The sequence below is a fragment of the Antechinus flavipes genome, chromosome 3 (assembly GCF_016432865.1).
Source record: "Antechinus flavipes isolate AdamAnt ecotype Samford, QLD, Australia chromosome 3, AdamAnt_v2, whole genome shotgun sequence".
NCBI classification, from domain to species: domain Eukaryota; kingdom Metazoa; phylum Chordata; class Mammalia; order Dasyuromorphia; family Dasyuridae; genus Antechinus; species Antechinus flavipes.
The window spans coordinates 416166514-416192757 of record NC_067400.1 but is presented as its reverse complement, the minus strand read 5'-3'; the positions used below and the strand labels follow the sequence as shown (position 1 = coordinate 416192757).

At 33.3% G+C, this 26244-nt stretch overlaps 1 protein-coding gene across 1 annotated transcript in view; it reads right to left on the bottom strand.

The window, feature by feature from the left end:
• The window catches only part of CHN1 (chimerin 1), a 265138-nt gene that overhangs the window by 5379 nt on the left and 233515 nt on the right, over positions 1 to 26244 (bottom strand). The window contains exons 9-12 of the mRNA XM_051986172.1: positions 21170 to 21254; positions 13457 to 13630; positions 12488 to 12565; positions 8279 to 8416 (exon numbers count right to left, since the gene is read on the bottom strand). Coding sequence (XP_051842132.1) covers positions 8279 to 8416; positions 12488 to 12565; positions 13457 to 13630; positions 21170 to 21254 — 475 coding nt within the window. The remainder of the gene's footprint in view (positions 1 to 8278; positions 8417 to 12487; positions 12566 to 13456; positions 13631 to 21169; positions 21255 to 26244) is intronic.

Sequence of the window (26244 nt, the reverse complement as noted above, 5' to 3'; positions counted from 1 at the left end):
CACAGGATAAATAGCTTTAGAGCAGAAGAGCTGCTCGACAACTCCCCTTTACAAGGGGAACTAAAGGAAACTCCTCATTTTGAAGATGAAGAAAGAAAGATAAGCAGCTCACCCCAAATTGCTCAGAAGCAGAACTAGGATTTTTTTTTATTAAAGCTTTTTATTTTCAAAACATATGCATGGATAATTTTTCAACATTGACCCTTGCAGAACTGGAATTTTGAAGCAGGAACCTCTAACGCTGAATCTAGTGTTTTTTTTCCTATGGATAAGTCATATCACTTTAGTGACTAGCATACTGTATATGCTACTATTTTCTACTGGTACTACTCAGGAAAAAGCAATAGACAACATCAATATCCTTTACTTTTCAGATTTCTGAATAATGGTTGTTTATGCATTGTTATTTTATTGTATATTATTACTATTTTGTAGAATACAGGAGATATTAAAATGAGAATGTTTAACTTTTCTCAAACATCCCAAGAAATTCAAAATAGTCTTATATTTTATTCTGATAGTTATAGTCACAAGAATATAGAATAGAAGATCTCAAAATCAGACATGATTCATTAAATAAGCTGAGAGCAGTAAGTTGGAAATATCTCCTTTATCCAAATTAGATTACTAATAGACTCAGAACATGGAGCTTCCTTGCCCTCCCTTCATCCTAGACAGGGATGTGTTGGTAAATGTTTTATCAACCCTGTCTCTAAAAAAAAATTAATCTATATTATTAGCATTTTCTCTATCACTTTCTTAAGTGTAAACAATAAACAAAATAAGAGATCAATTCCTGATTTACAGTGTCTACTGAATCCCAAGGTATAAATGCTCACACTTGGAATAGAACAAGTCTGATTTAAGGTGGATTCAGCATATTCCTGGACCTAGTTCTAAGCTGTTAACATATTTTTAAGATAGCATGAACAAAGTAGAGTGACTGGCATGATATGGAGAGTTGGAAATTATATTATCTGAAAAAAGAGTTGAAAACTTTGGAAATGTTTAGGTATGAGAAGAGAAGAATACATCTTAAATGATGTCGTCCTATAACTGAAGGACTTCCATTTGGATAAGGGAATGGACTTATCCACTGACTGATAAGTTCCAAACATCGGAACAATTCAATATAAAGTATAATATCTATATTGGCTTTCAACTGCCTATAGAAAAGAACAGTTTCCGTAGAATGGCCAAGTCAAGGCCTTCCACTCTCAAGGCTCAAGTTATTTTTTCACCTTAATCACACACTATTTCCTTTTATATGCCTTTTGTTCAATCTTTATAGGTTTATTTATAATTAGCTGAGCACATCTCACCCCTTCTGGGTTTGTAAGCTTTTCTTTATAGTCCCTTCAATGCCAAGAATGTACTCATATTCCTCCAAATCTTGACCAAGTGAAAGTCTATCTATTCTTCTCAAGGCTTAGCTCAGCTACCATTTCCTCCATGAAATCCTTCTTGATTCCCCTGCCCCCAAATGATATCTCCCTTCTCTGAACTATTATCTCAATATAATTTGTATCCGAATTATTTGTATATAGCTTATCTTCCATACCTGATTTTAAATCCCAGTCTTTCTTATAGACTTGTGGTGCCTTGAAAATAGAAGATACTCAAAAAATCTTTGTTGAATTGAATAAACCAAAGAATGGGCTTTTGGGGGAATGAGGGAACACTGGAATGTTTGAATGCAGAAAGAATTCAAACATTAGGTGGTGATCTCTATGGTCCCTCCTAACTCTGAAGATTCCATAATACTCAGTCTAAAATTCCAAAACATATTCTTTAAATAAAGGTCCTGTAATATAGTATAAGGGAAACTCACTTAGGAATCAGAAAATTTAGTTTGAAGTCTTTGTTCTGATATTAGCTGGGTCATCAAAGGCAAGTCATTAACTTTTCTGAGTCTGAAACTTCTCATTAGTAAAGTAAGATGACAATACTTCCTACCTAAGAGCCTTATTGTGAGTAGAAGTTTTCTGTGAGTCTAATATCTAAATAAAAGCTAGTAATAAAAATAATAACAAAGACTCTAGATACATAGAGAAGCTTTAATATAAGGATTATAATGATAAGTTCCTAAATATTCACAATCAATTTCTTATAAGGGAATGAGAATATATGAAGATCTATAGACAGATTGATAATCAAAGAATAAATCATTAAAGTTGAGGATGCTCTAATTTCCATACTTCTGTTCTACTTAGGAAAGTTTAAATTGAAAGGGACAGAGAATACTGAGTTCTATTTCTAGAGATTCTCTCGTTTCCTTTCATTTGATTATAATTTTTTTTTAGAAAAGAGACCCATATTCTCAGGAGATAATTAGTAAGGTCATTAGTATTTTTTTTAAAATTAACATCATTACCCTCTTAAATTTTGGAGAACCTTTTCTAGTACATCCTGATTGAAAAACATCCATGCCTAGCCATGTACAGTGAAATGAGAGAGGGAGAAAGAAAAGAGAGAAATTTATCCCTCTACAAGATCAGGTTTTTTTTCTCCTTCCATTTTCCAGGAGCTGTTGGTAAGATCTTTCTATGAGGTTAACTGACTTCCAAAAATCATCCCGTCATGTAACAGATAAAAGATCTGATGTGGAGTCAGGAAGAACTGAGTTTGAATGCTGATTCACTAGCTGAATGAACCTAGGAAGTCCTTTAACCTTCTTAGCTTCAATTTACTAATTTGTAAACTAGAGATAAGACTATACCTGCTTCATAGACTTTTTTTTTTGTGAGGACCAAATGAGATAATCTATGATTAACTCCTTTATAAGCCTTAAAGTGATCTTTAAATGTGAGCTATTATTATTATTATTTTCTATAGTTAATCTTTTTTCAGAACTCAAGGCCTGTTCAGACCCATGAAAAGACTGGCCCACACAAACAGAACCTAGAACAGCTTCTCAAGGAGAAATCATCAAGTTGAATAGCTTTATCTACTTTAAGAAGAGTTGGAGTGATGGTGATGACAAGAGATGGAAAAGAAATTTCACACTGTAAAAATCTCTTTGGGCAAAAAAGGATGAAAACATTTGAAAGCTACTGAATTAGAAGTTTGTTGAACACTGATCAGAACTTACAAAGCACTTGCCCCCCTTCCCAATCTTTCCTCTTTTTTTTTTTTTTATTTTGTTCCCTCGCCCACCTCTTGGCTTTCAATTCCTTTAAGAAATATCATGCATTGGCAGTTTGTGTCTCATCTGAGCCTTCAGGAGGAAAGGCTCTACATAAAACTATAAATAAACAAAACATGCACTTGAAATAGAAAGCTCCATAAATGATGGTACCAACAGCAGAAATGTAAATTAAATGCTTACACTATGTTCAGGAATTTGTGCTCAATAAACCTGAACTAATACATGGTGAGTTCCTAAAACTGTATCATACGCCATAGAACTACCTTCTATCCCTCTCTATCCCCCAAAGTATGACATGAAAGGAAGATGAAAATAGAAATAAAAATTTATACTTGCATAAATAATTCTCTCTCTGTATGTATATATATGTACATATATGTATGTATAAATTCAGAGAGAGAAAAGAGGAAGAGGAGGAAAGAGAAAGGAAAAGGAAAAGAGAGAGAAAGAGAGGTAGAGGAAAAAAGGAGTGGAGGGAGGGAAAAAGAGGAAGAGGGAGAAGAAAGAAGAGAAGGGGAGTTCAACTACAATGTTTCACTATTATAGGTGGGGAGAGTGACTTGATATTCAAAGGTTATAGCAGTGTAACTCAATCATGGACAAAGTCCTTCAAAAACTGGAAAGAAAAAAAAAGGGCCTGGAAGAGAATGTTATCTGAAAACCAGCATTAATTTTCAGACTTATCCAACAGAGAATTGGAGTTCAAGGCAATGGTTTTTTTTTTTTTTTTGAGGGGGTGGGGAAGACGGATAGCAACTCCTTACATGATCTGCCTTGGTTAAAAAATATATCCCTAGGGATGAAATAATATTTTAGAACTGTTCTCCATAGTTTATTCCTGGTTTGTTTTTAGTTATTAAAAATAATATAATGTGTGAATTTCAAAAGAACTGGATAACCTTGGAAATTTCTAGGGAGAAGAAAGCAACAAACACACAAAAAATAAAATTGTATTAGCACATGACAAATGCTTTTTTGTTCAACATCCATATCAATAATTGAACCAGGATGCAATTAAAAACTAATTCAATTGGAAGAACTGAAAACTATATTTTTCAATTGGCTTATGTGTATACAAAAATAGCTTTAAGTGAAAGCATCTTAATGATTCTACTCTCATTATAAATGGAAAATAAATCATCTAGAGTAAAAGATGGTTATACAATTTAGACCTTATCAGGTGGAAAAAGTCCCTCACATGCACTGTCTGTTCTATACATAGTAACATCTGAAATGTTCTTTCTGGCCTTTTTGAGAACAATGTTATTGATGCTGTTGTCAAATAAAACATAAAGGTTAATGTTTTCAATACCATAATCACAACCTCTTTCTAACCATCCATGTCAGCCCCATCCCTCTGGTGTTCTGATCTTTCTCTTGCCTACAACAAACTTCCCTAGAATTTCTTTGTATTTATCTATGTGTGTATATTTTCCTGTTCTCCCCCCACAAATATAAACCTCTTGAAAGCAGAGGCCATTCTGGTTTTTTTATTCTTTATATAGGTAGTACTTAGCATTTTGGCTGGCACAATACATGCTTAACAAATGTCTACTGAAATACACTGACTTAAATAAAAAATCTTTTTTTAAAAATCAAAAATTTCTCCAATTAGAGTTGGGTATCCAAGATAGATAGATAATTAAAAAGTGTGTGTGTGTGTGTGTGTGTGTGTGTGTGTGTGTGTGTGTAATATTATATATAAAAGAGGGAGTCGGGACTTTTTTTCTTTTAGCATTGCTAACTAGATCTCATTTCTGGTATTTTAAAGCTGTAAAAAATGACTTGTCTTGTGAGTTTGTTATCATTAAGCTAAAAAGGAGCTGGAGTATTGCTTCTACATTAGGAAAAGGCAACTGAATTTTATTTTAGATGATGATATGATTTAAGCCCTAGAGCCATAATTCTTCCCCCTTAGTAATTTAGTAATTTTTTTTGTATTTAGAGACCACAAACTATAAGCTTAGAGAGTACATAAATTCAGATCTACTGCTTAGGTTCTTGGTGTCATGGAAACTAAAAGGATAAATCGCTCAGAGACCAGTTCATTTGGGAGAGCTTCACTAAGAAAGAGAAGTTTTGTGAGTTTAGGGAACAAAAAGGAAAAAAGGGGAGTTTGATTATTTGAGTTTGGAAATACATTTTAATAGACCATCTAGCATGAGGAAAGGTACATTGGGGAAGGGGATCAATTCAATTCATCAAGGAGATTAATTCAACAACATTCAATAAAAATGATCAATCACATTTTGGATTGTGATAGACTCTGGGTTAATAAAAATCAAAAAGTTCCTGCTCTTGAAGAGTCTACATTCCCCAATAGTGAAACAATATGTATACTGATAAGTAAATACAAAATAAAGTAATTTTTAAAAATAGCAGGTTCTCTTCTGCTCCAATAAGTTTAATTATCACCTTTATGTAAACAACTCTTAAATCCATACATGTACATATATGCATATATAAAAATGTTTATGTATATATTCAAAACATGTATATAGTTGCTAAAAAGTCGTCAGTAAACATTAAGTGCTTACTGTGTGCCAGGTGTTGTATTAAGCACTAGGGATAAAAATTCAGGTAGAAAGATATGCAGTCCCTGACCTCAAGGAGTTTATTTCTAATAGAGGAATACAACAAATATGAGGGAGTTGGAAAAAGTCATGGAAGAGATGAAAGGATTCAGCAGCATAAGGGTTCCATAGAAAAGTTCAAGAGGAGAATGTAGAGGAATAAAGACATGGGTGACCTGGGCATCCTTCTTAAAATGGAAACTCCAGAAAGAACCAACCAATCAGCAGGAAGTCCTACAGAGATGAAAGGTACTTCCATCCAATGTGTGACATTCAGAGCTGACATGAGCTTCTAGAATGAAGAGGTTTCTAGGGCATTGTAGGGAAAGTATAGAAGGAGAGTCTGGAGTATAATAGCCTGCATATACACACAGGTATAGATAGATATTAGATATATGATTAGATAAATAGGTAGGTAGGTACATAGATAGGTAGATATAGATATAGATATATACACACATGTAGACATAAGTTCAAGAATAGTCCACTCTAGTCACTAGTCCAGTCTTTGTACTGCCACTAAAGACATTTTCTTTATGCTCAAATATGACCATGTGATGCTCCCTATTCAATCAATTCTAGCTTTAGCATAAAATATAAACTCTTCTGTTCAGCTTGGTTTCAGCCTATCTTTCAAGTCTCACTATACATTATATTCGCTCATCTTATATTCCATGATAAAATTAAATTGATTTTCTCTTTCTTCCTCAAGTACACCACTTCATTTCTCATCCTTGTGACTTTGTATTGGCCAACCTCTGTGTCTGAAATGTACTTTCAGTCCTCTTCCTATAAGATACAGCTCAACTTCCCTCTCTTTCTATAAGATAGAGCTCATATATCATTTTCTATATGAAACTTTCCCCTATCCCATATATATTTATGGGATATACAAATATATATGTATAGATATCTTTTTGCATTTATTATTTTTATTTATGCTATGTATAAGTATATATACATGCACATATACATACATACATAGACTCTCTTATAGTCTCTTAGAATGTAAGCTCTTTGCCATTAGTGACTATTTCATACTTCGCACTTAAATCCCCAGAGCCTCATATAGTTCATGGTATATAGTAAGATAAATGTTTACGGTTGATTGATTGATTGGTAGGCAGAGTTTGGATGAACTTTGTCTCAGAAGTGGCACTTGAATTAAGGTGTTAAAACTAGAAGTTCCAAGAAGGGGAGGTAGGGAAAAAGAGCATTCAGGGGTGACAGCCTATCCAAAGGTGTAGAGATAGGAAATGTAATGTTCTGTACTAGGAAGAGCAAGGTCAATTTGGCTGCAATACAAATTATAAGTGGATGAGCAACATAAAATTAATCTAGAAAGATAAATAAATTGAAGTCAGATTGTGAAAGGGATTTGAGTGCCAGAGAATAAGAGGATAATGAATATTTTTCCCTTAGTGTTATGGGGTTTAAAGCAGTAAAGGCAAGTTAAGTCATCTGAGATAGCTTGGTAAAGGGTAATGTGGCAAGGGTAACATTGCTGATGTCATTAAATGCAATAGAAAGGTTATCCTCTTGATGTACAAAAAGCAGCAGAGAAGCTTTCTTTTAATAGGACTCTCCAAAGTTGATTCTTGTTCTTTTTTCAGCCATGAAAGAAAGGAATATAATAGGAGAGCTTCTGAAGAACTGGGATTTGGCCTCATAACCTAGGAAATTCCCAGGGGAGGAAACCAACACAAAAGAAAACAAGAAGACAGGGTAATTCCCACCCTCTTCCCTGGCTATCCCAGAGTCTGCTCTGTGTCAATTCTCTGATATAAAAGAAGTTAATGACCTATGGTAGAAACCCAGGATTGTTCATGCATACCAAAATGGAGATCCCTGCAAGCCAGAGAAAGGAAGCCTCCAACTTTGAATTTCTCTTCTCTACATAGAAATGCTAGCTCAATGGCAAGAATTTAGCCCTACATGGGACCAAACCACAAAAATCTTCAACAAAAGCTACATATGGGAAACTACAGACTCAAACAAAGAAAGTTTGTTCTCTGGTTCCCAAGTCAGAAAGCAAATCAGTGTTGCTAAGGAAATGATGTTATTATTTAAGGATCAAGGCAACATTTGGTTTGGGGCTGAAGAAAAAAAAAACCAACTAGCAGAATTAACTTGTCTTTTCTGAGTAACAGAAATGCTAATATTTAAGAAGAACAACATAGAGTTGCGTTTTTTAGAGGTCTGAATTACAAGTATGATTTCCACTGCATAAATAAAATTTGGCAAATAAACTTTGGGTTTGTAGCTAAAATATGCCTCCGAGAAAGAGATTTTCTCTGACCCGAATCTTATTGGAAAAAAATCCTAGAATGTTAAAAAAAAAACATTACTATGTTTGAAATAATGAATCATCATTATTAGGAAAAATAATGTGAAAAATCTGTCTTAATGTTCCAATCCTGAAGATCCATGGAAAATAGCAAGCTATTTCTCACTCATAAGCTGTGTGAGATACATTTAAGACACAGAATTACAGGGAAGAGGAAAATTCAAAAACAAGTATATGCAATTATTCTGAATATAGAATCCACATACTTACTTGCAGAATCTATAAATTTGGGATAGGCATCATACGTGATGAGTGGAATTGGCAAATCTCTGAAGTACAGCTTAAGTGCGCCAGTGATGATATTGATATCTTCATACATGTTCACAGAAATGTCTGCCTTTTCACCATCTTTTAAGGAAGTTAAAATTTAAAATAAATAATTACTTATAGTATTGCTCAACAGGAAAAATGACAAACCTGGAGGTGAGAGTTAGGGTTGATACCATTTTTAAAGATTTATCATTGTGCAATCAGAGTTTCCATCATAATTCCAAATTTGGGATATCTTTCAGTGAAAAGCCAAATCCATTTTTTCAGTATATTCACAGCAAGGTTGCTTATTTGCTCTTGTTTAAGGATGTAACAGAGAAAAGACTCTCCTGGTTTTTCAGCAATCTAAATAGAAACTAATGGAATACCACAGGCTTGTTTCTTTTAGAAATATGTAATAAGTTTAGGAAAATTTCAACATAATCTATTAAAAACCCAGTTCTTCAAACCTGTATTAATTGAATATGTTATCCATTTCCCTAAGTTAAAAAATTTATAATTTTAGTTTACAGGAGATTTAAGATTTAATCATCTAAAATATTCCTATTCCTTTCCATAGCCTTTTTTGCTTTCTTCTTGAGTGGAAATGGTCACAGCTGTGTGCATGGAGGCATATAATTGCTTAAAGTTATAGAGGAAAAGTGAAATAATTAGAAATACAATAAATTATAGAATGATGAAAGTGAGATGCTAAATTTTTCAAAAACATTGCTCTTCATAGTTCATACCTCATATTATGGTAGAAAGTATGTATAACACATGGAGTCAGAAGTTCTGGATTGAAATTCTGGTTCAGTTACTCATCATCTATGGCCTTAAACAAATCACCTAATCTCTTTGGACCTCAATTTCATCATCTACAAATGAAGAGGTTATGCTTAATTATTTTTAATGTCACTTTTAATTCTTAACTCTATTATACTTTTTTTTGGTTCTCCTCTGTCTTCTGAAGAAAGGCCAAGTTTCTAAGTCTGACATTGAAGGCCCTTCACACCTTGGTCTCTGATCACCCTTGTACATTTCTCAAAGAGAGGAAAAAAAGAGAATGAAAGGAATCAAAAATATCTAAGAGAGAGTGCAATTTGGGAATATTATTTTAATGTCAAATAAGATAAAATAAGATAAAAATGAAGGTAAGAACCACAGATGGCCAAAATTATTTTTATTTCTGCTCAGTGGAACTAACTTTTTCAGTATTTCCCAAACTATACCATGGGTTTCTCATCAAAGTAGCTTTGCTTATGATTTTCCTCATTGCTTGGGATACTTTCCTTTATCCTTTCTATTAATTTCCCAGGATTCCATGATCTCTCCCTCCTCTGGAGTACTACAGCATAAACCATTATACCTCTCATTTGGTTCAGTATACTTTACTAACTGGAATGTAAGCCCTTTGAGGACAAAGACAAATCTCATATCTTTTGGGGGATAACTAGCACTTGAGTTAGCACTCTTTACCTAACAGGTGTTTGAGTCAATTACTTGTCCAACAAATAAATAGTGTCTACCACATACAATATATCAGCTAGGAGATACATTTGTTCAAGCACTATGGATATGGATATTAACTACACACTAAAATTTCACATACAATTTTTTATTTTAATCCAGGCTAGCTATAAATGGCACTATTCTGCCTAATTCATTATCTCTACTCTCTGACTGGATACTCTCCATGTCTTGTTTTCTCAACTACAGTAGAAGTTCATTAGATCTGGAGGTCACATTCTTATTTCTTTTGTATCTTCCAAAAGGCATATAAAAATATTGGCCATTTAGCAGGCATTAAATATGTGGGACTGAATTTTACATCTTGATAAGAGTTGACTATGTTTTTAAATTCATTGAGTGGGTATATCTTAAAAAAAAAAAAAGAAAAAGACTTCTGGATTTCATTTTATTATTTTATTCATTAAAGGTAAACTACAATGAGCTACTGTTCATTTTGGCCATCTGTGGTTCTTACCTTCATTTTTATCTTATTTGAGGTTAAAATAATATTCCTAAGTTGCACTCTCTCTTAGATATTTTTGATTCCTTTCATTCTCTTTTTTTCTTCTCTTTGAGAACTGCTCTAGGGCAATTCAGATCTTTTGAAACAGCCCTAGTGCTGGCCCAGATTCCTGAGCAATCAGAAATACCCCCTTAGAGAGTATCTCTGTAGGGCTGAGCTTTTTACCCTAACTGTGAATTTTCAGAGCTGTCACTGCAGTCCCCTGGGAACTGAATTTCTATATCTGAACTAGACCAAGTGGATGAGGGATCACTCAACTGGTTTTGGGGTCATGGAAACATTCAATTCCTCTATCAATGCCGGATTCCCTACAGACTCTAGTAAGCATAGGAATTTAGGGTGGCCAAATGGTATTCAAAGAGAGATGAAGAGAAATCTCTCCATTAAACTGATTTCATTTTGGGAAAGTAAAAGCCTGGGATATTCTCCATTTTCCTTATTCTTTTCTATCATATAATGGAGACTTTACCTTATTACATTGTTATTTGAAGAAAATTTTTTTTCTTCTTTATAAGTTTCTATATGGCACAGTGGATAGAGTACTAGGTTAGGAAATAAGAAGACATCTTTCAGAGTTTAAATCTGGCCTCAGACACTAGTTGTGTGATGCTGGGCAAATCATCTAACAGTGTTTGTCTCAGTTCCTTATCTGGAAATTGAGAAGAAAAATGGCAAACTACTCCAGTATCTTTGCCAAGAAAACCCCAAATGGGGTCATGAAAACTGGACACAATTGAACAATTACCTATAAGTTTACTGGGGAATTGGGATGGCTGGATAAAGGCTTCTCCTAAAATAAAGGTAGAAAAGAGCATGGGGAGAGAATGAGAAATAAAATGACAAAATAGGCTCTTGAAAAAGATAGCTTTTTTGTTTGTTTTTTTGGTTTTGTTTTTTGTCCATTCACTCAAGTTCTAAGTTTTGGTATCTTTCAGGGTTGTTTTTTCTCTCCAGCATCACTCTATTGCAGTATTTAAAGCAATTGTTACACTGAAAAACTATGGTGATATCTTAATTTACTTTTTTGTAAAAAATAAATCCCATTGAACTTCTACCCCTTTTTTTGCAGATTCTTAAGAGTTGGAAAACATGTCCTAAATCCAGGCAACCTCCACTTCACTTCTTCATGCTCTCATGAATGTCCAAGTAAAGTATGTATGGCTTGTCTTATCACTTTTAATTTTTTTAATTGAAATTTAGTGAGATGTTGACCTTGTTGCAAAGGGAAGTTCAGATAATACAGGCAGAACTGGGCTATCAGATTTGTACCAGGGAAATATCAGATAAGTACCAGCTTAAATATTCTTCCTTCCCTTTCTCTTTTTTGTTCCTAGCAATGTCATCGCTCTGGTTCTATTTTGGAGGAAATGGCATTGGTTTTGAATACTCAAACTCTGGTATGGGAAACTTTGTTGAATTTTATAATTCAGCACTTCTAGGTCTGGTAGTTTGCATTCAAGCCATTCAAGAAATAAATAGCAATTCATTATGGTTCTTCATTTGAAGCATGTTTAAAAAGTCACCTGAACAAAAATAAATCAGTTACATAAAATATAATATAATGTGCTTTGGTAATATGTTAAGAATCTTGCTGCTAATAGCAAAAAAATTGGAAACAAAATTGGGTGCCCAGTGACTGAAAAGTGGCTGAACAAACTCTGTGTGTATGAATTGTAAAAGGATATTTATCACTTTACAATGATGAATATGAGGAATTCAGAAAAATGTGGGAAGACCTGTGCTAAGCAATGCAGTTATGCATGAAGAACCAAGGGAAAAAATACAGAACGACAATAAAGATGTGAATGATATCAATTCTAAGAGGCAACTGAACTCCAATAAGTTGTAATGAAAAATATTGATGTTGAAGAAATGATTATTAAACATTAATCCCTCTTTTCAGCAAAGAAGTGATAGATCATAGATGCAAAGTATATATATACTCTTAGCCATGTAACCACTTGGTTGGTTTTATTTAAATGTTTTTCTTATAAGGAAGGATGCAGTCATAAATAGGGATGGAGTTTGGGGAAAATAACTATTGTAAAAACAAAAGGCAACAAATAAACAAAAAAGTATAAATTTTTGGATTTCAGAAACGAATCTTGCTGTTAAAAACAGGCTTAAGAACATACCTCTGTCAAATGCCATTTTTACATCTTCAATAAGGTCACTAAATCCTGAGACTCTGTAGAGTCCTTCAGAGTTAAGACCTGTAAATGAACAACATGTGAGCCAAATGAAATAGTTTAGAATTATGTTCTTTTCCTCTAAATTCTAAATTCCTTTTTTAATTCTGTGCTGGATAGGTAAGATATCAAAAAGATTTGCTCAGAGACATGAGCATTAGTAATTTAGCCATACTTTTAAAAGTAAAACCAGTTCATCTCATCCTTTAACCCTGACCTACTGTCAACTGAGCCCTCATATTTAGTTCACAATCATTTAGTAAAATTAGATCAAATATGGTAAGCCTTATGGGAAATAACAGTATCAGGCCAATTATAAGATAACTTAAAAAAAAAAGAAAAAGAACATTGAGATTAGTCATATTCACAGAACCATGGCATTTGTAAGGCTGGTGTAGTCCCTGGAGGGAAAGATCTAATTCTTGGCTAATGTTATGTTAATTGAGCCTATTTTCTCATCTTCTTCAGGCCCAAGAGATCTATGACCTTCGAAAAATGGACAGACATTTACAAGTCCACCAAGAAGCAAATACCTTCATCATAAACAAACAATTAAATATTCGTGGAAGTGAATTTAAAGTTGATTTCTGCAGAATGGAAATAGAATATTTAAATATGTTTTCAAAATAAATTTTCTCATAGCTAGTTAATTAAAACTTGAAGTGCCCCTTTTAAAGTAATGGTCATGGTAATTAATTTCAGGCTTATGGATCATTTGGTCTGTAGAATATGGATAACTCTCTTTTTTCCCTAGTTCTCCACTCATTAAAAAAGATGCAAATCAGGAAAAGCATCTTTGAAGAACAAGAAGGGTGTCCATTAAACCATTGGGACTCAAATTGAGGCAAACCCCTGATAACCTGGATCATAAAACAGATTAGGAAGAAAGGAAGTCATCAAAGAAAAACATCTTACCTCTAGATTCAATTTCTCGAATGCACATGTCGACTACCATTGGCCTTTTAGTGATATGTGCTTTTACTAGTGTTGTAAGGTCACAGCTATACACCTTTTTGACATGCTTCAAGTCTGGTTTACAGTCATTGGGAACCATCTTGGAACACTGCTTATGAACATTTAAACCACAATCTAGAAAAGGAAAAAAAAAAAAGGTGGAAAGAACACATTCCTAAGCAAATATTTATGACCTGATTGCTTCCAAAATATTCTAAGCAAATTAGTTAAAAGCAACTATTCTTTTTTGCATTCATTTTTAGCAATGTAATTAGTTCCATTTCATCAAACCAAAGGAAAGAACATTTTCCTCAATCTATACTCATGTTTTCCAAATCAGTGAAAATCTTAATAATATTGATATGCTATATTTACTTAAAGTCACAAAAAGAATACAAGTGATTCATTTTTTTTTACCCTTTATCTTTCTTTTAACTTGCAGGATTACTGTAATCATTTGATATTTTTAGTTTTATGAATTAAGAATGTGACAAATGTATTTCTAACTCTTCAGTTCACAGAACCTAAATATTTTCTAGATATAATACAAATTTAAAAATATTTCTGAGATACTTTTGTTTCTCTATTTCAAGGGAATTATAATTAAATTTTGGGGTCTTTATTCCCTAGAGGGCTTACAAGAATAAAAAAGATCTGTTTTCTTAACATTATCCAAAGTATGTTAGGAACAATAAAGTCTCAATTGGAAGAAATTCAATAACAACAAATTTACTTTTTTTATAGTCTTTGAATGAAATATATTAATATTGTCAACTAAGTGAAAAATATGAGTTGGCTTTTTGTGAACTTAAATGGAGCTGAGCCAATATATTTTGGAACAAAAACATTATAATTACTTTTGAGTAGAACTTTTGGTTGATTTGTTCAACAACAGTCTATTTCATGGTAGCCAATTGATCAAGATACAGAACTAAACATTCTACGTGGATGTACCATTATTTGGGGTTTAGAAGTAATAAATCAGATGATAAATTATATTTGAAAGTTACAGTTAAGTATGTAGATACATCCCAAATTAAGTACTTAGAAGTAGCTCTCTATTGCCTATATTATAGAAGGCTTAGATTTATTTTAGGATGTCGAATAGAAGCAATAGATTGAAACTACTGTGGCATACTACAGTTTAATAAGACAGGAGCAGAGTTTGGAGATGTGGTACTTCTTAATAATTAGTGCTAACTAAAAGCAAAACGTAGAGTAAAAAAAGGTAGTTTGGTTTCTTATCACTGGAGACCTCCAATTACTCAATGGGGTTGATGTTAGGTTAGACTGGACAAGTGGTTGCCTAATAAATACTTGTTGAACTGGATTCAACAAATATGTATTGAGCACTTCCCCCCCGCCTTATACACATGCTTGTGTATATATATATGTGTGTGTGTGTGTGTGTGTGTGTGTGTGTGTATAAGTACATATGTATAGACACATATGCATGTATATGTGTATGTATATAGTTAAGTTATCTTAAATGGAAAACAAAAGACTCATCTCTTTTGACCCATTGGTTTGTAAATGAATGAATAGTAGGCCTACTGACAAAAATTTCATAGCATTTGCACCATGGAAACACAGTAGCTAGTGGTTTATCTGAATGCCTTTATAATGCTGTAGCCCAATCTGAACCTTCTTTGAATAAATTATTGATTTGATCAAAGAAATGTTTCAAGGACTTACCAGTCAAAGCTTTTTGTAAGGTCTTTACTAGATAAGACCAGATAAATAGTTCCCTACTTTTCCACACAGGAAACCAAACCCAACCTAATCAATAAAACCTAAGTGGGTTTTTCCAAGGGTTTACTATAGGTTAATGGCAAAATGTCAAATTAAGCTGTTGCTGCTTTCCCTATTTTTTTTTAAAGTTTCTGTAGCTTTTCTCCTTTAATGTAATTTTAGAGTCCCTGTCTATCATACAAAACGATCAACATTTTGAGTGAAAAATAAACTACATTTTAAGCTTTAGTAGCTTAAAACTATACTAAGACTTTTGAAATATCCTGTGTTGGTAGAAGTTTATAATCCATGACATATTAGCTAGAATTTTACAATCAACCAAAACAGAAAGTAAAACCATTTTCCATATGTGAAATGCTCTCTAATTTTCAAGACCTATTCCCATGTATTGTTTGATTTGAATTCAATTTCAGTTCTGGGTGAAAACACTGGTTGCAATATTTTACAGGATTGTTATTTTACAAGAGAGAAATAATCCATATAAATGTCTAGAGCATTTGTAACAACAATTTACAATGTGACATATAATAACAATGTTGTCTGTCACATATGAAGAGGATTGTTTGTATCTGAGTTGTTTTTCCAAGAACAGGTGCCTTTGAATTGATTCATGAATATATTCTAACCCAGTAATAAGTATTAGGCCACATTTATTATTTTGTTCTTCAGAACAAAGTAATAAAGGATATACTATAACATTTTGTCTGATTATCTCATTTAAGGTCCTAAGAAAATTTCAAAATTAATTCTAAAAGTAGCTTACAAATAATTGGTCTATTAAGCTTAAAAAAGATGAATGATGAAACTTACCATACAGTTATATTTTATTACCAGAGTCCTTTCCCTGTGTGAATCTGGAAGTGGAAATTCTTTAAAAGGCAGAATGGTGGCAGTTAGGCTGGTTATATATCATTATGCCACAACATCTGAATAAAAATGTGGGCAATAAAATATTCAGATATTCTCTACTTATGACATTAAATATCTGATATTTGGCACAATTCAAATTTTCCTGTTTTCCTATGCATTCTTTATAGGCATAGTCTTAATTTCCTCTTATTTTAAACTTCTGCCATTCACTCAGTGAAAAAACTGACATCACAACTGTATCATGTTTAGAGATAGAAGGAAAAGGAGAAAAAAATTCTTATCCAAATGGCCATTCTGTATTTCATTGAAGAAAATAAAATTACTAAAAAATTGTATACTTCTAAATGTTGTAGTCACTTTTAAAGAACTGATTTTTGTCATGAAGTTCCTTAAAAACTCAAAATACAAGTAGAGTTGCTATAATAAAGTATTCTTTTATTTCTTAGTGCTGTATAGTATTTCTGAGCTCTATCAAAAAACTGCTATTTCAGATACTGGCAGGATATCAATGCTTCATGTGGCCAATAAGACTTTATTTGGTTTTTGTACTTTTATTTATAAAGTCCTATAACTTCCAGGTTTTGTTTTGCCTCCAGGGAAGTGCTACACTATAAATACTAAGAGATAAGGGCAAGGAGGGAGAAAGACCATAAAAGTAAATCCAGTTGTTGTACCTCTTCATTGGGTCAAGATTTTTAAGTTGATATTAAATCACATCTTTTTTTCCTAATTGAAAAAAAAAACTAATAAGAATGGAGCACACATATTGAAATAAGCATCAAAAAGCACAATTTAAATATTTTATTCTTTTAGGATAAAATATTGGGGAAGATAAAAGAATCTTATTTGGTACGTCAACTCAAGCTATCTTTTTATATGCTCCATGCTTTAATTCTCAAATAGAAATTATGCTTCAAATCTAATAAGCTAAAAACAAACAAACAAACAAACACTTTTGAAGGAAAATAGTTCATATTGACTTTGTTCTATTAGTAGAATGAAGTAATTACATAACTCTGCCCCCATGTTGAAGAATTAAGAAATTTATATTAATCCTGACCTATGCCCACAAATTAAAAATGATTGGAATAAAAGTTTTGTTTTTAAACTCTTCTGGTTGCTTTTTCAAAAGAATGCCAGCTTCTTGAGCTTCTTGAAAACAGTTTCAATTGTGACTTAGTGGCTCCCGAGTAAAGCACAGAGCCCAGCACATAATAAGAAGTCAACAACTGCTTGTCAATTAATGGTTTGCCTTATTTTAAAAAGTAGCTACTAAGGATGTACTTTCATATATTAGAATAAACATATTTAATATTGAAGAAAATAATTTTGTCATATTTATCCAATTGATAAAAGATTTACCTTCAACAGTACAGAGGTTAATTTTGTACACAGAGTTTTAAGCAACTATCTGATTAATTTTTATTAGATACAGTGAATTTCACATAATTTTACATTTTACATAAAAGGCATGGATTCCATTTTTAAACTTCAACATTAAACTGCCAGAATATCTGGTGTATTACACTTGAATTTTATCATTAGAAAAGCTTCAAACCATTTTATTAATGGAAGTGTCCGGAAAAGGGTACACTAAAATAATAAAAGCATTGTGATGAATACCGTGTGTGTGTGTGTGTGTGTGTGTGTGTGTGTGTGTGTGTGTGAAGTCAGAAATAACTGCTAAAATGCCCTTGTTATCAGTTGCTAACATAGGCTCTGATTTTTAAAAAATGACTATGATTCCTACTTAACTCCTTTGATTGTTCTGGCAGAAGAGAAATCCAATTAAGGTCCTGGAAGGGAAAAAAGATCCCTTATAAAAGGGTCCATGGACACATGAGATTCTTTATGAGTTGTTTGCCTGTTGTTTCCCTCCTTAAACCAGGAGCTTTTTAAGAGCCAGGAGTATCTTTTGCCATTCTTTATGTCCCTGTTACTTACACAGTCCCTGGCAACATAGTAGGTCCTTAATAAATGTTTGCTGATTAACACAAATATAAGTTTCTTTAACTCATAAACTTGCATTTCATAAGTCCTAGATTAAAAAGTATGTATCTTTTAGAGGAAATTATTTATGTTCTCTGATCAATGAAATAAGTTTCAAACCTTATTTTCAACAGTCAATACACTTTACTGTGACAAATATTTCAGTAGCAGTGGCAGTATTAACACCAGGGCTAAGCTGTAATTATATAAGCCATAGAAATATTATTTTAATAGCTTTAAAGAAAACTAGGAGGAGGGAAAATTCTGGAATTGAGAGGTTAAGGATACTGATTTTTTTTTCAATTCCAGATTGTAAAAAGACTATTTAATGATTTATGCTGGTACCAATGGCCTTGTTATCTTGTCAAATGCTCCTGTTGGTGGCTGGATGCCCAGCCCAAGTCTACTATTGCCCCTCAGCCTTGCAGTGCATAGTAGCCTGTTATGAGGCAAGAGCAAGTAACCATTAGCTGTGCATTCTAATTGCTTACAGTAACTTTGCTAGTCTGATGGCATCATTCAAAAATGAAGGCAAAATTGATGCCTTTGGCAGAATAAGATTTTAAATATCCTTCTGAATTTTATTCCAGTTTGATGGTTCCTTGATAAAAGGAACTAGCACAAAGGCAAGTTGTCACAAGGATCCAGATTACATAAATGCCTCTATCTTGTGATGAGTAGTGGCCTGTTTTCTTTCTTTGGAGTTATTTCCCATAATGCCTAGTTCACCTCTTACCTTTAGAATTCTTTATTTTAGAAAGGTGGGGGGATCATGATCAAGGGTATCTCATAGACTTAAGGAGACAGTGTGGGGAAATAGGGCTTTGCCTGGACACTAGAAATAATTTTTATTGAAATGTAGTCACTTGTCATGGAAAACTGTGATTCAGAGTCTGATTTCTTTTTTTAACAGTTGATTTGCTCTTATGCTTCAAGTTAATGAGGCAATACCAGGGAATGATGCTTCAAGGACATATAATGCAGTCTTATTTTTATGAGACTTTCCCTTCTAATTCATTCATTTCTTTCACTCTACATCTTTAAGCCATTTGAAATAACAATTTAGATAGTCTGTTAAGATCTCTATGCCCCATTTATCTCTGTTCATTTAAAAAGCACTATTGTAGTCAGATGACAATTTTGAGGTTATTTGAGAATAGATTCTTCCTTGATAGGTGGAATCCCAATTCAAAAAGTTAAGGTGATTTTTTTTTCTTCACTCTGAGTAAACTGACTCATAAATAGTGCTCTTGGAGAAAGAGGATAGACAGAAATTCAATTTTCAGTGTTCTTTGACAAAAACCACATGGTCTGTGATCAACATCTATGGATTTGTTACCATTAGTATATTTTAGGGTAGTCTTTTGAGTAGTCGATGGAGGTAGTTGTAGAAATTTACTTCATACCATATTAGAGCTGGAAGGGGTCTTAGAAAATATTTATTACAATTTTGTCTTTTCATAGATTTATAAACTGACACCCAAAGAGCTCTGTAAAATGATTTGCCCATTATTACGCAAGTGGATCCTGGCAGAAACAATGAATTCACATCTCTACTTCTAGTCACATGTTTCAAAAAGATTCAAGGAATTAACAGCAGAGAATTGTTACTTTTAGCCTCAATGAAGTGAACTAAGGTTTTTTTTTTTTTTAACTCAACTTACTGAAAAAGAAATTATGACTTATAAATAAGAAAAAGTTGGACCTCAGAACTTACTGGGCATTTTGAGCTTTGATATCCTACATAAAGTTCTACTTATATTTGGGATTTCAAAGCCATGTCACAAAAGAAAGAGGGATATTCAAAATAATAAACTTTCCAGAGTGGTCTAAGTTAAAATTTATCCATTTTTCTTTGCTTTTTGTCATCTTGTTAAAAGGACTGCTTTAGACTGAATAAACATACTTTAAAGGACATATAGAAAGTAATTTTTCATTTTTATATTTTCAGGTAACATAAAGAGATCTCTATGACTAAATATTATAAATAAAAATGAAATGACCATTTTTAAGAAAAAGGAAAAAAGTCTGTGCCAGAATTCAGATTGGTTTCAATAAAGGCCCAATTCAGAGTACAGTAGTTCTATAGAGATGGATTTCATGTGATTTGAATAACGACTTTATCTCCTGTCACAAAAGTATTTCAAGCACTCCCTGAATGGGTCACTTCTTTAGTGGGTGAATCTTAAAATTACAGCAGCATTATAATTCACAAATAGTATTCTTGTATATATAAGAGTTAAAAATGTTACAAAGAAAATATTAAGGGTTGAATGCTTTTTCAGTGTTTTCATTCAAAGATTTTTGTGAAACTTTTTTGATAAAACAAATAATCATCTTAGAGAAATTTGCAGATTCTTTTTGTAAGAAAAAAGGTTTTAATCTGATTTTACAATGCCTTTGTGGGGAAAAAAATCAGTTTAACAAGTTACCTTTAAAATTCAGTTGCTAAGGCAACAAACATAGCTCTCTGTACATTGCCTTTTTTGACATCATTTTTATAAATTTAGTTACTTGAACATCAAAAGCTCATATTAAATATAGCCACTTTGCTTTCAACTAGTTTCATATCTTTTTCTAAACAAGCTGACTATTCTTCTATTTAATAATCCAGCATCTGAATGCTAGAATATACTGACACTCATTATTAGCCACAAACACATAGAGTACTTGAGGTCAGGAAAGTAATTTATGATTACTTTTTGTTAAGGCCACAACTCTATAAAGGAAACAGTAGGTCAGTACTATCATCCCCACTTACACACGAGGACACAAGAGCCAGAGGAAAGATAATGAAATTACATACCATAGTATGTCAGCATCAAGGCTAAGACTACAATTCTCCGCCTTGGAAAGTCAAGCTATCACCGTAATGCCTGTGCCATGTTATCTAAAGTAACCCTAAAATGTGTGAAAAGGAAGGATGCTTTTCTTTGAGGAAGTGGGAACAAAATAGAGGGCCCATCCCCTCCCAAAATGGGAGTCGCAGTGTCTGGCCCACCATACATGCTTATTAACGAACATTAGGGTTATTGGATGAAGAGAAGAGTGAAGAGGTGGTACCTGCACATTTCACTCCCTGAGCAATGAGACCCCACATAAAGTTGGCACAGTATTCACACCAGTGTGGACCTCTGAACGTATGGACCTGAAAGAGAGTAGAGGAGGGGGAAGGGAAGGGAAACACACACAGATGAGGAGGTTGTTTCACAGGCAAAACAGTTATGTTCATAAATGAGCCACGAAGGCCATGTGAAAGTTGAGAGAAATGGTTGCATACAGTAAAACCTCGATTAACTGGGACCCAACTCACCAGAATCCTGCTTCAGAGAGGCACTGTAACAAACCCTGCCAAGGATTTGCTCAGAAAAGCCATTTTCCAAAAAAAAAAAAATTTCATTTCGGGCAATTGGGAGTTCAGAAAAGACTCAGTCCCTTATACCTCCTCAAAGTACGGTGCTGTTAATGAACACTGATGTAAGCATCAGTATTATTATAGTAGTAACTGATGATAGCAACTGCATGTTGATTGATTTCAAGAAATGACATGATCCTAAATCCACAAAGAGTCAATTGTGTTGACTATAATATAGGAAGGAAAGCTTTCATACTCTAGAAAGACTTTTAACATCATATGTGGTAGCAGTGATGATGGTAGTTGTATTTAATGGAGTTTCGGGTTAACATTCAGTTGACCAGAAAATATGATTAACTAGAATATTTGTTCACTAAGTATTTGAGTTAATGGAGGTTTTACTGTATTTATTTATCCTTATGCCTGGAAAGGAAATGAACTCTGAAGGAGGGTGGAGAGCTAAATGCCAAAAATCCCAGTAGACAGCTATATGTATGGAAAAGAGGAGTATAAATCAGAAGAACTCTTTCTAAGCACAAAATAATTTTTGTAAGAAAAGGAAAAAATGCTGGTGTGACAGAGAAGTGAAGGATAAAAAGTGAGGACATTTATTTTTCTGCTTATTCCAGCAATGGGCTTTTTAAAAGGAAAAAAGAAATCACTCATTCTTTAAAACTATAAATAGCAATTTAAGATTTCCAAGCAAGGTTAGAACAAAGGAAATTGGCAAGAAAGATACATAAGTAAGAAATTAAAAGAAAAAGAAACATTTTTAGAGAAGTCAGTTATTTTTCTTATATCAAGTTTGTTTGTGATAATTCCAGATATTTTCTGTAGCAGAAAGCAGTAACACCAAAATGTGAAAATTATACTTAGTTTGAAAATATGGATATTTCCCCCAATAAAAATATTTACCTAAATATCCTAGTGAAAGATAATGGAATTCACAGTCAAGACTGTATTTTCTGAGCAGGTCCCATAAAGAGTCAACCAATGGATTTTTAAGATATGTAAGTCAGCATCCAATGGTGCTGATATTGACAGCATTAGAACATGTATATTGTGTGTGGTCTGAAAGATCAATGCATGACCTATAGTCTTCTTTGTTCTCTATACATGTGAAGGCTGACATGGACTCATGCTTAGAGGCATCCTTTGATAGACTTGCTATCAGTTCCATAATGCTGAATACACTTTGAACTGCTGTGTGGTGCATAATTCCTTTTCTGTTTTCTTGTAGATGAGATTTAAGGATATGATCCTGAGAAAACATAGAAGCTGCTGGAATGATAGTTAAGGATATTTCCAGTCTGTGGGTTTATAAAAGGGTTGCATGGAATACAGGAAGCAATGCTGGATGTCTTGAGAATTCTTCCACAAAATAAGGAGCACACAAATAACCTTACTCTGCAATCACCTCATTCTGTTGGAAATGGGATGGACAGGATGCCATCGGTGCAGACACAACTTGCCAAAGCATCACAGTTTAGCTTTAGGATTTTAGGGAATGTTCCTGGGTAGCAGTTTTTTTTTTCAGAAGCCATCTCAGCTCAGAAATGGATAAAAATAATTTGATGGGCCTATGATTTTATTAGTATGGATGCTTCCTGCATTGAATCAGAAGGGGGCTGTTGTAATTCTTGTCCAGGTTATTTCTCTATGCCCCCAGAAATCCATATTTCTTCATCTTTTTTTCATGTAACATCCCTCTTTGTCCTGAATCATAGTATCCAGACCCCAGTCTGATGAAGTCAACGGACCCTTCTCAGAATTGAAGCTAATGGACTCTTCTCAGAATAATGCTCTTAAATGTTTACAAGATACTTAGCATATAAAAATATTATAAATTAGTATACATATATATTTTTAATATTCTAATATATGTAACATACATTTTAGTATATAAAGGGAACCAGTCATATAGAAACAGAGTTATCACAATATTTAAAAAACAAGTTCATAGGTTCCAGGTTAAGAGTCCTTGTTATAAAGGATCTATCTAATGAATTGGATGGCTTTGTATTGTTCTACTATCATTGGAGTACCAGTGCAGAACTCAGGCTATCTGTCCATTTACACTTTTTCTCCCTCCCCACCCCAGGCAATTGGGATTAAGTGACTTACCCAAGGTCACACAACTAGGAAGTGTTAAGTATCTGAGGCCAGATTTGAACTCAAGTCCTCCTGACTCCAAAGTCAGTGCTCCATCCATTGTGTCACCTAGTTGCCCCAACCCTCAATCTTGCTAAATGATTCGTTAACTTCTTTTTGTCATTATCTATGTCTGGCTTTGATAATTGTTAGTAGAGAATAAAAATGTCTAGTAGTTTGTTCAGACACCTCCAATACATTTGGCGATCTTATCTTTATTCCTTTCCAGGTTGCATTCTTGACCTGTACTTTCTCTACCATGCAACTGAAGTCTTTTCACCAAAGAAAGTCATTTTATTCCTGGATTTCTTTTTTTGGAAGCACCCTCCTCCCTTGCAGCCATTCATTAGATTGGTTAGTTCTTCCCAGAACCTCCATTTTAAGAAGGACCCTTAAATTATCCAGATTTTCTTTCTTCTCAAGGCTGCATTTCTGACTTTTCTGGATTTTCTCCATCATGTCCCAGGTTGGTGTAAGGGTTGGGAAGTTACTTCATCTTTCTCCACCCCAACTTTTGCTTTTCAGCTTTCTTTAATGTATAATCTTTCCCATTAGACTATAAGCTCCTTAATGACAAGAACTATCTCTTCCTGCTTATATTTGTATTCCCAGCACTTAGCACAGTAGCCTGGTAGCACTGAGCCTTAGTAAATACTTAATAAATGCTTGATTTGTGCTTCCTTCTCTTTCCTTTTCTCCTCCCTCAAAACAGAAAAAGAAATTAAAAATTTTCTGGTGAGATCAATAAATATATTCAAAGAGTCTTAATGAGGCCCCTAGGAATTACTCATAAGATATCTCTGCCATGTATGTGGATGTCATAAATTCACACTGGGTTTTTTGGGGGGATGTTGTTTTTTCTTGCAAAATTTCATGATTAATATTGCAATAGGACTATTGGCTTAAAGGACCATTTTAAAGCTAGAAATAAAGAAAATAATGGTTGAAAGTTATATTATGCTTTACCACTGGTTTACAAAGTACTTTATATCTTTTCTCCTATTTGAACTTCATATTGTATGTGATAAGTATTACAGGCATTATTAACCTCATTTTGCATATGAAGAAACTAAGGTTGAGGATGTTAGAAAATGACTTCCCTAAGAAAAACATTTATGAAGTAATGACATTCCACAGTAACCATACAGGAAGCTTTCTAACTTTATTTTTCACAATAGGAAAGAATATAGTTTCTTTGAAATCCTGTGACAGTTTCTTTTTTCTTTTTAATCTTCTCAATGCTAAAGAAATATTTATGTAATTCTGAGGAGAACCTGTTTTCTCTGATTTTAAGATTACATGATACTAATCTATGGAATCAACCTTTGGGGAATTACATTTTAAAACTTTGATCTGTAGGTAAGTTTTTATAAAAGCATACAGAGCCATTTTGATGATGATAAAATTTTTGCCCTTTCTTTTAGCTTATGTAACTTAACTCCCCAGGAAACTGTTCTAGAAATATGTTACCTAGTACGAGAAGCCTACAGATAGTTTATTTAAGGAACAGAATATTGCTTGCTTCTTTTTTGAATTCTTAAGAGGTTATTTTCTCTGCATTGTGACCTCTGTTTCTCTAGGACACTTGCACAGGGGAATTTAATAGTTTAAAGGAAATTAAACTAAATAGAGTATCTATTCATTTCCAGCTCTAAAGCCATGCCTTCATCCTACATCTTAAAAGAGGGATTCTTAATCTGAGGTCCATGAACTTGTTATTAAAATATTTTGATAACTGTTTTTAATATAAATAAGTTGCTTTGTGAATATTTTATATTTTATTTTATGCAGTTGGAAACATTATTCTGAGGAGGAGTCCATAGGATTCATAGTCATGGGGTCCACAGCATAAAATAGGTTTAAGAATCTATGTATTAAAGGAACACAATTTGTTGTCCTTTGCATTTTCTCTTAAACAAATAATATATTTTAAAATGAATTAATATATTGCTAATCTCTTACTTAATGAAGGAGAAGATGACATTCTGATTTTTTGGAGGGCTGGGTAAGTTTATCATAGATTTCAAATAGAGAGCTGAAAAAATTACCCTGGCATGGATTCTGTCAATATAGTTATTATTAAATAAAAATTAAAAAAAAATGGAGAGCTAAGTTCTTTCCAATGGCAATCTGATATTGATTTGCCAGTAATTGCAAAAATGCCAATGGTTACAATCTCTTTTGGCTCAGTGTTTTTCTTAAGTGAGAACTAATTCAAACAATTGAACAGTGGTACCCAAACTTTTTTTTTGTATTACATTAAAATTAGAGATTAAAAAAACAACAAAAATAAGTTCATTAAAAGACAAAGTGCTATGCACATAAAACAATGTGTTCACTAAGACCCAGAAATTACTTTTTTATTTAAAATATTTGGGTGATTGTGCTATGAGATGCAGTATAGAATACTGGTTAGACAACCAACTTGGAATCAGGAACTCAGAGGTTCAAATATTTCCTCTGACACATACTGCACAACCCCTCCCTTCTCTTTCTTTCTTCTCTCCTTCCTACCTTCCTTCCTTCCTTCTTTCCTTCCTCCCTCCACCTTTCTCTTTCTTTTCCTCTTTCCTCTCTCTCCTTTCCTCTCTTTCCTTTCCTTCCTCCCTCCCTTTCTCTCATAGCTACTAAG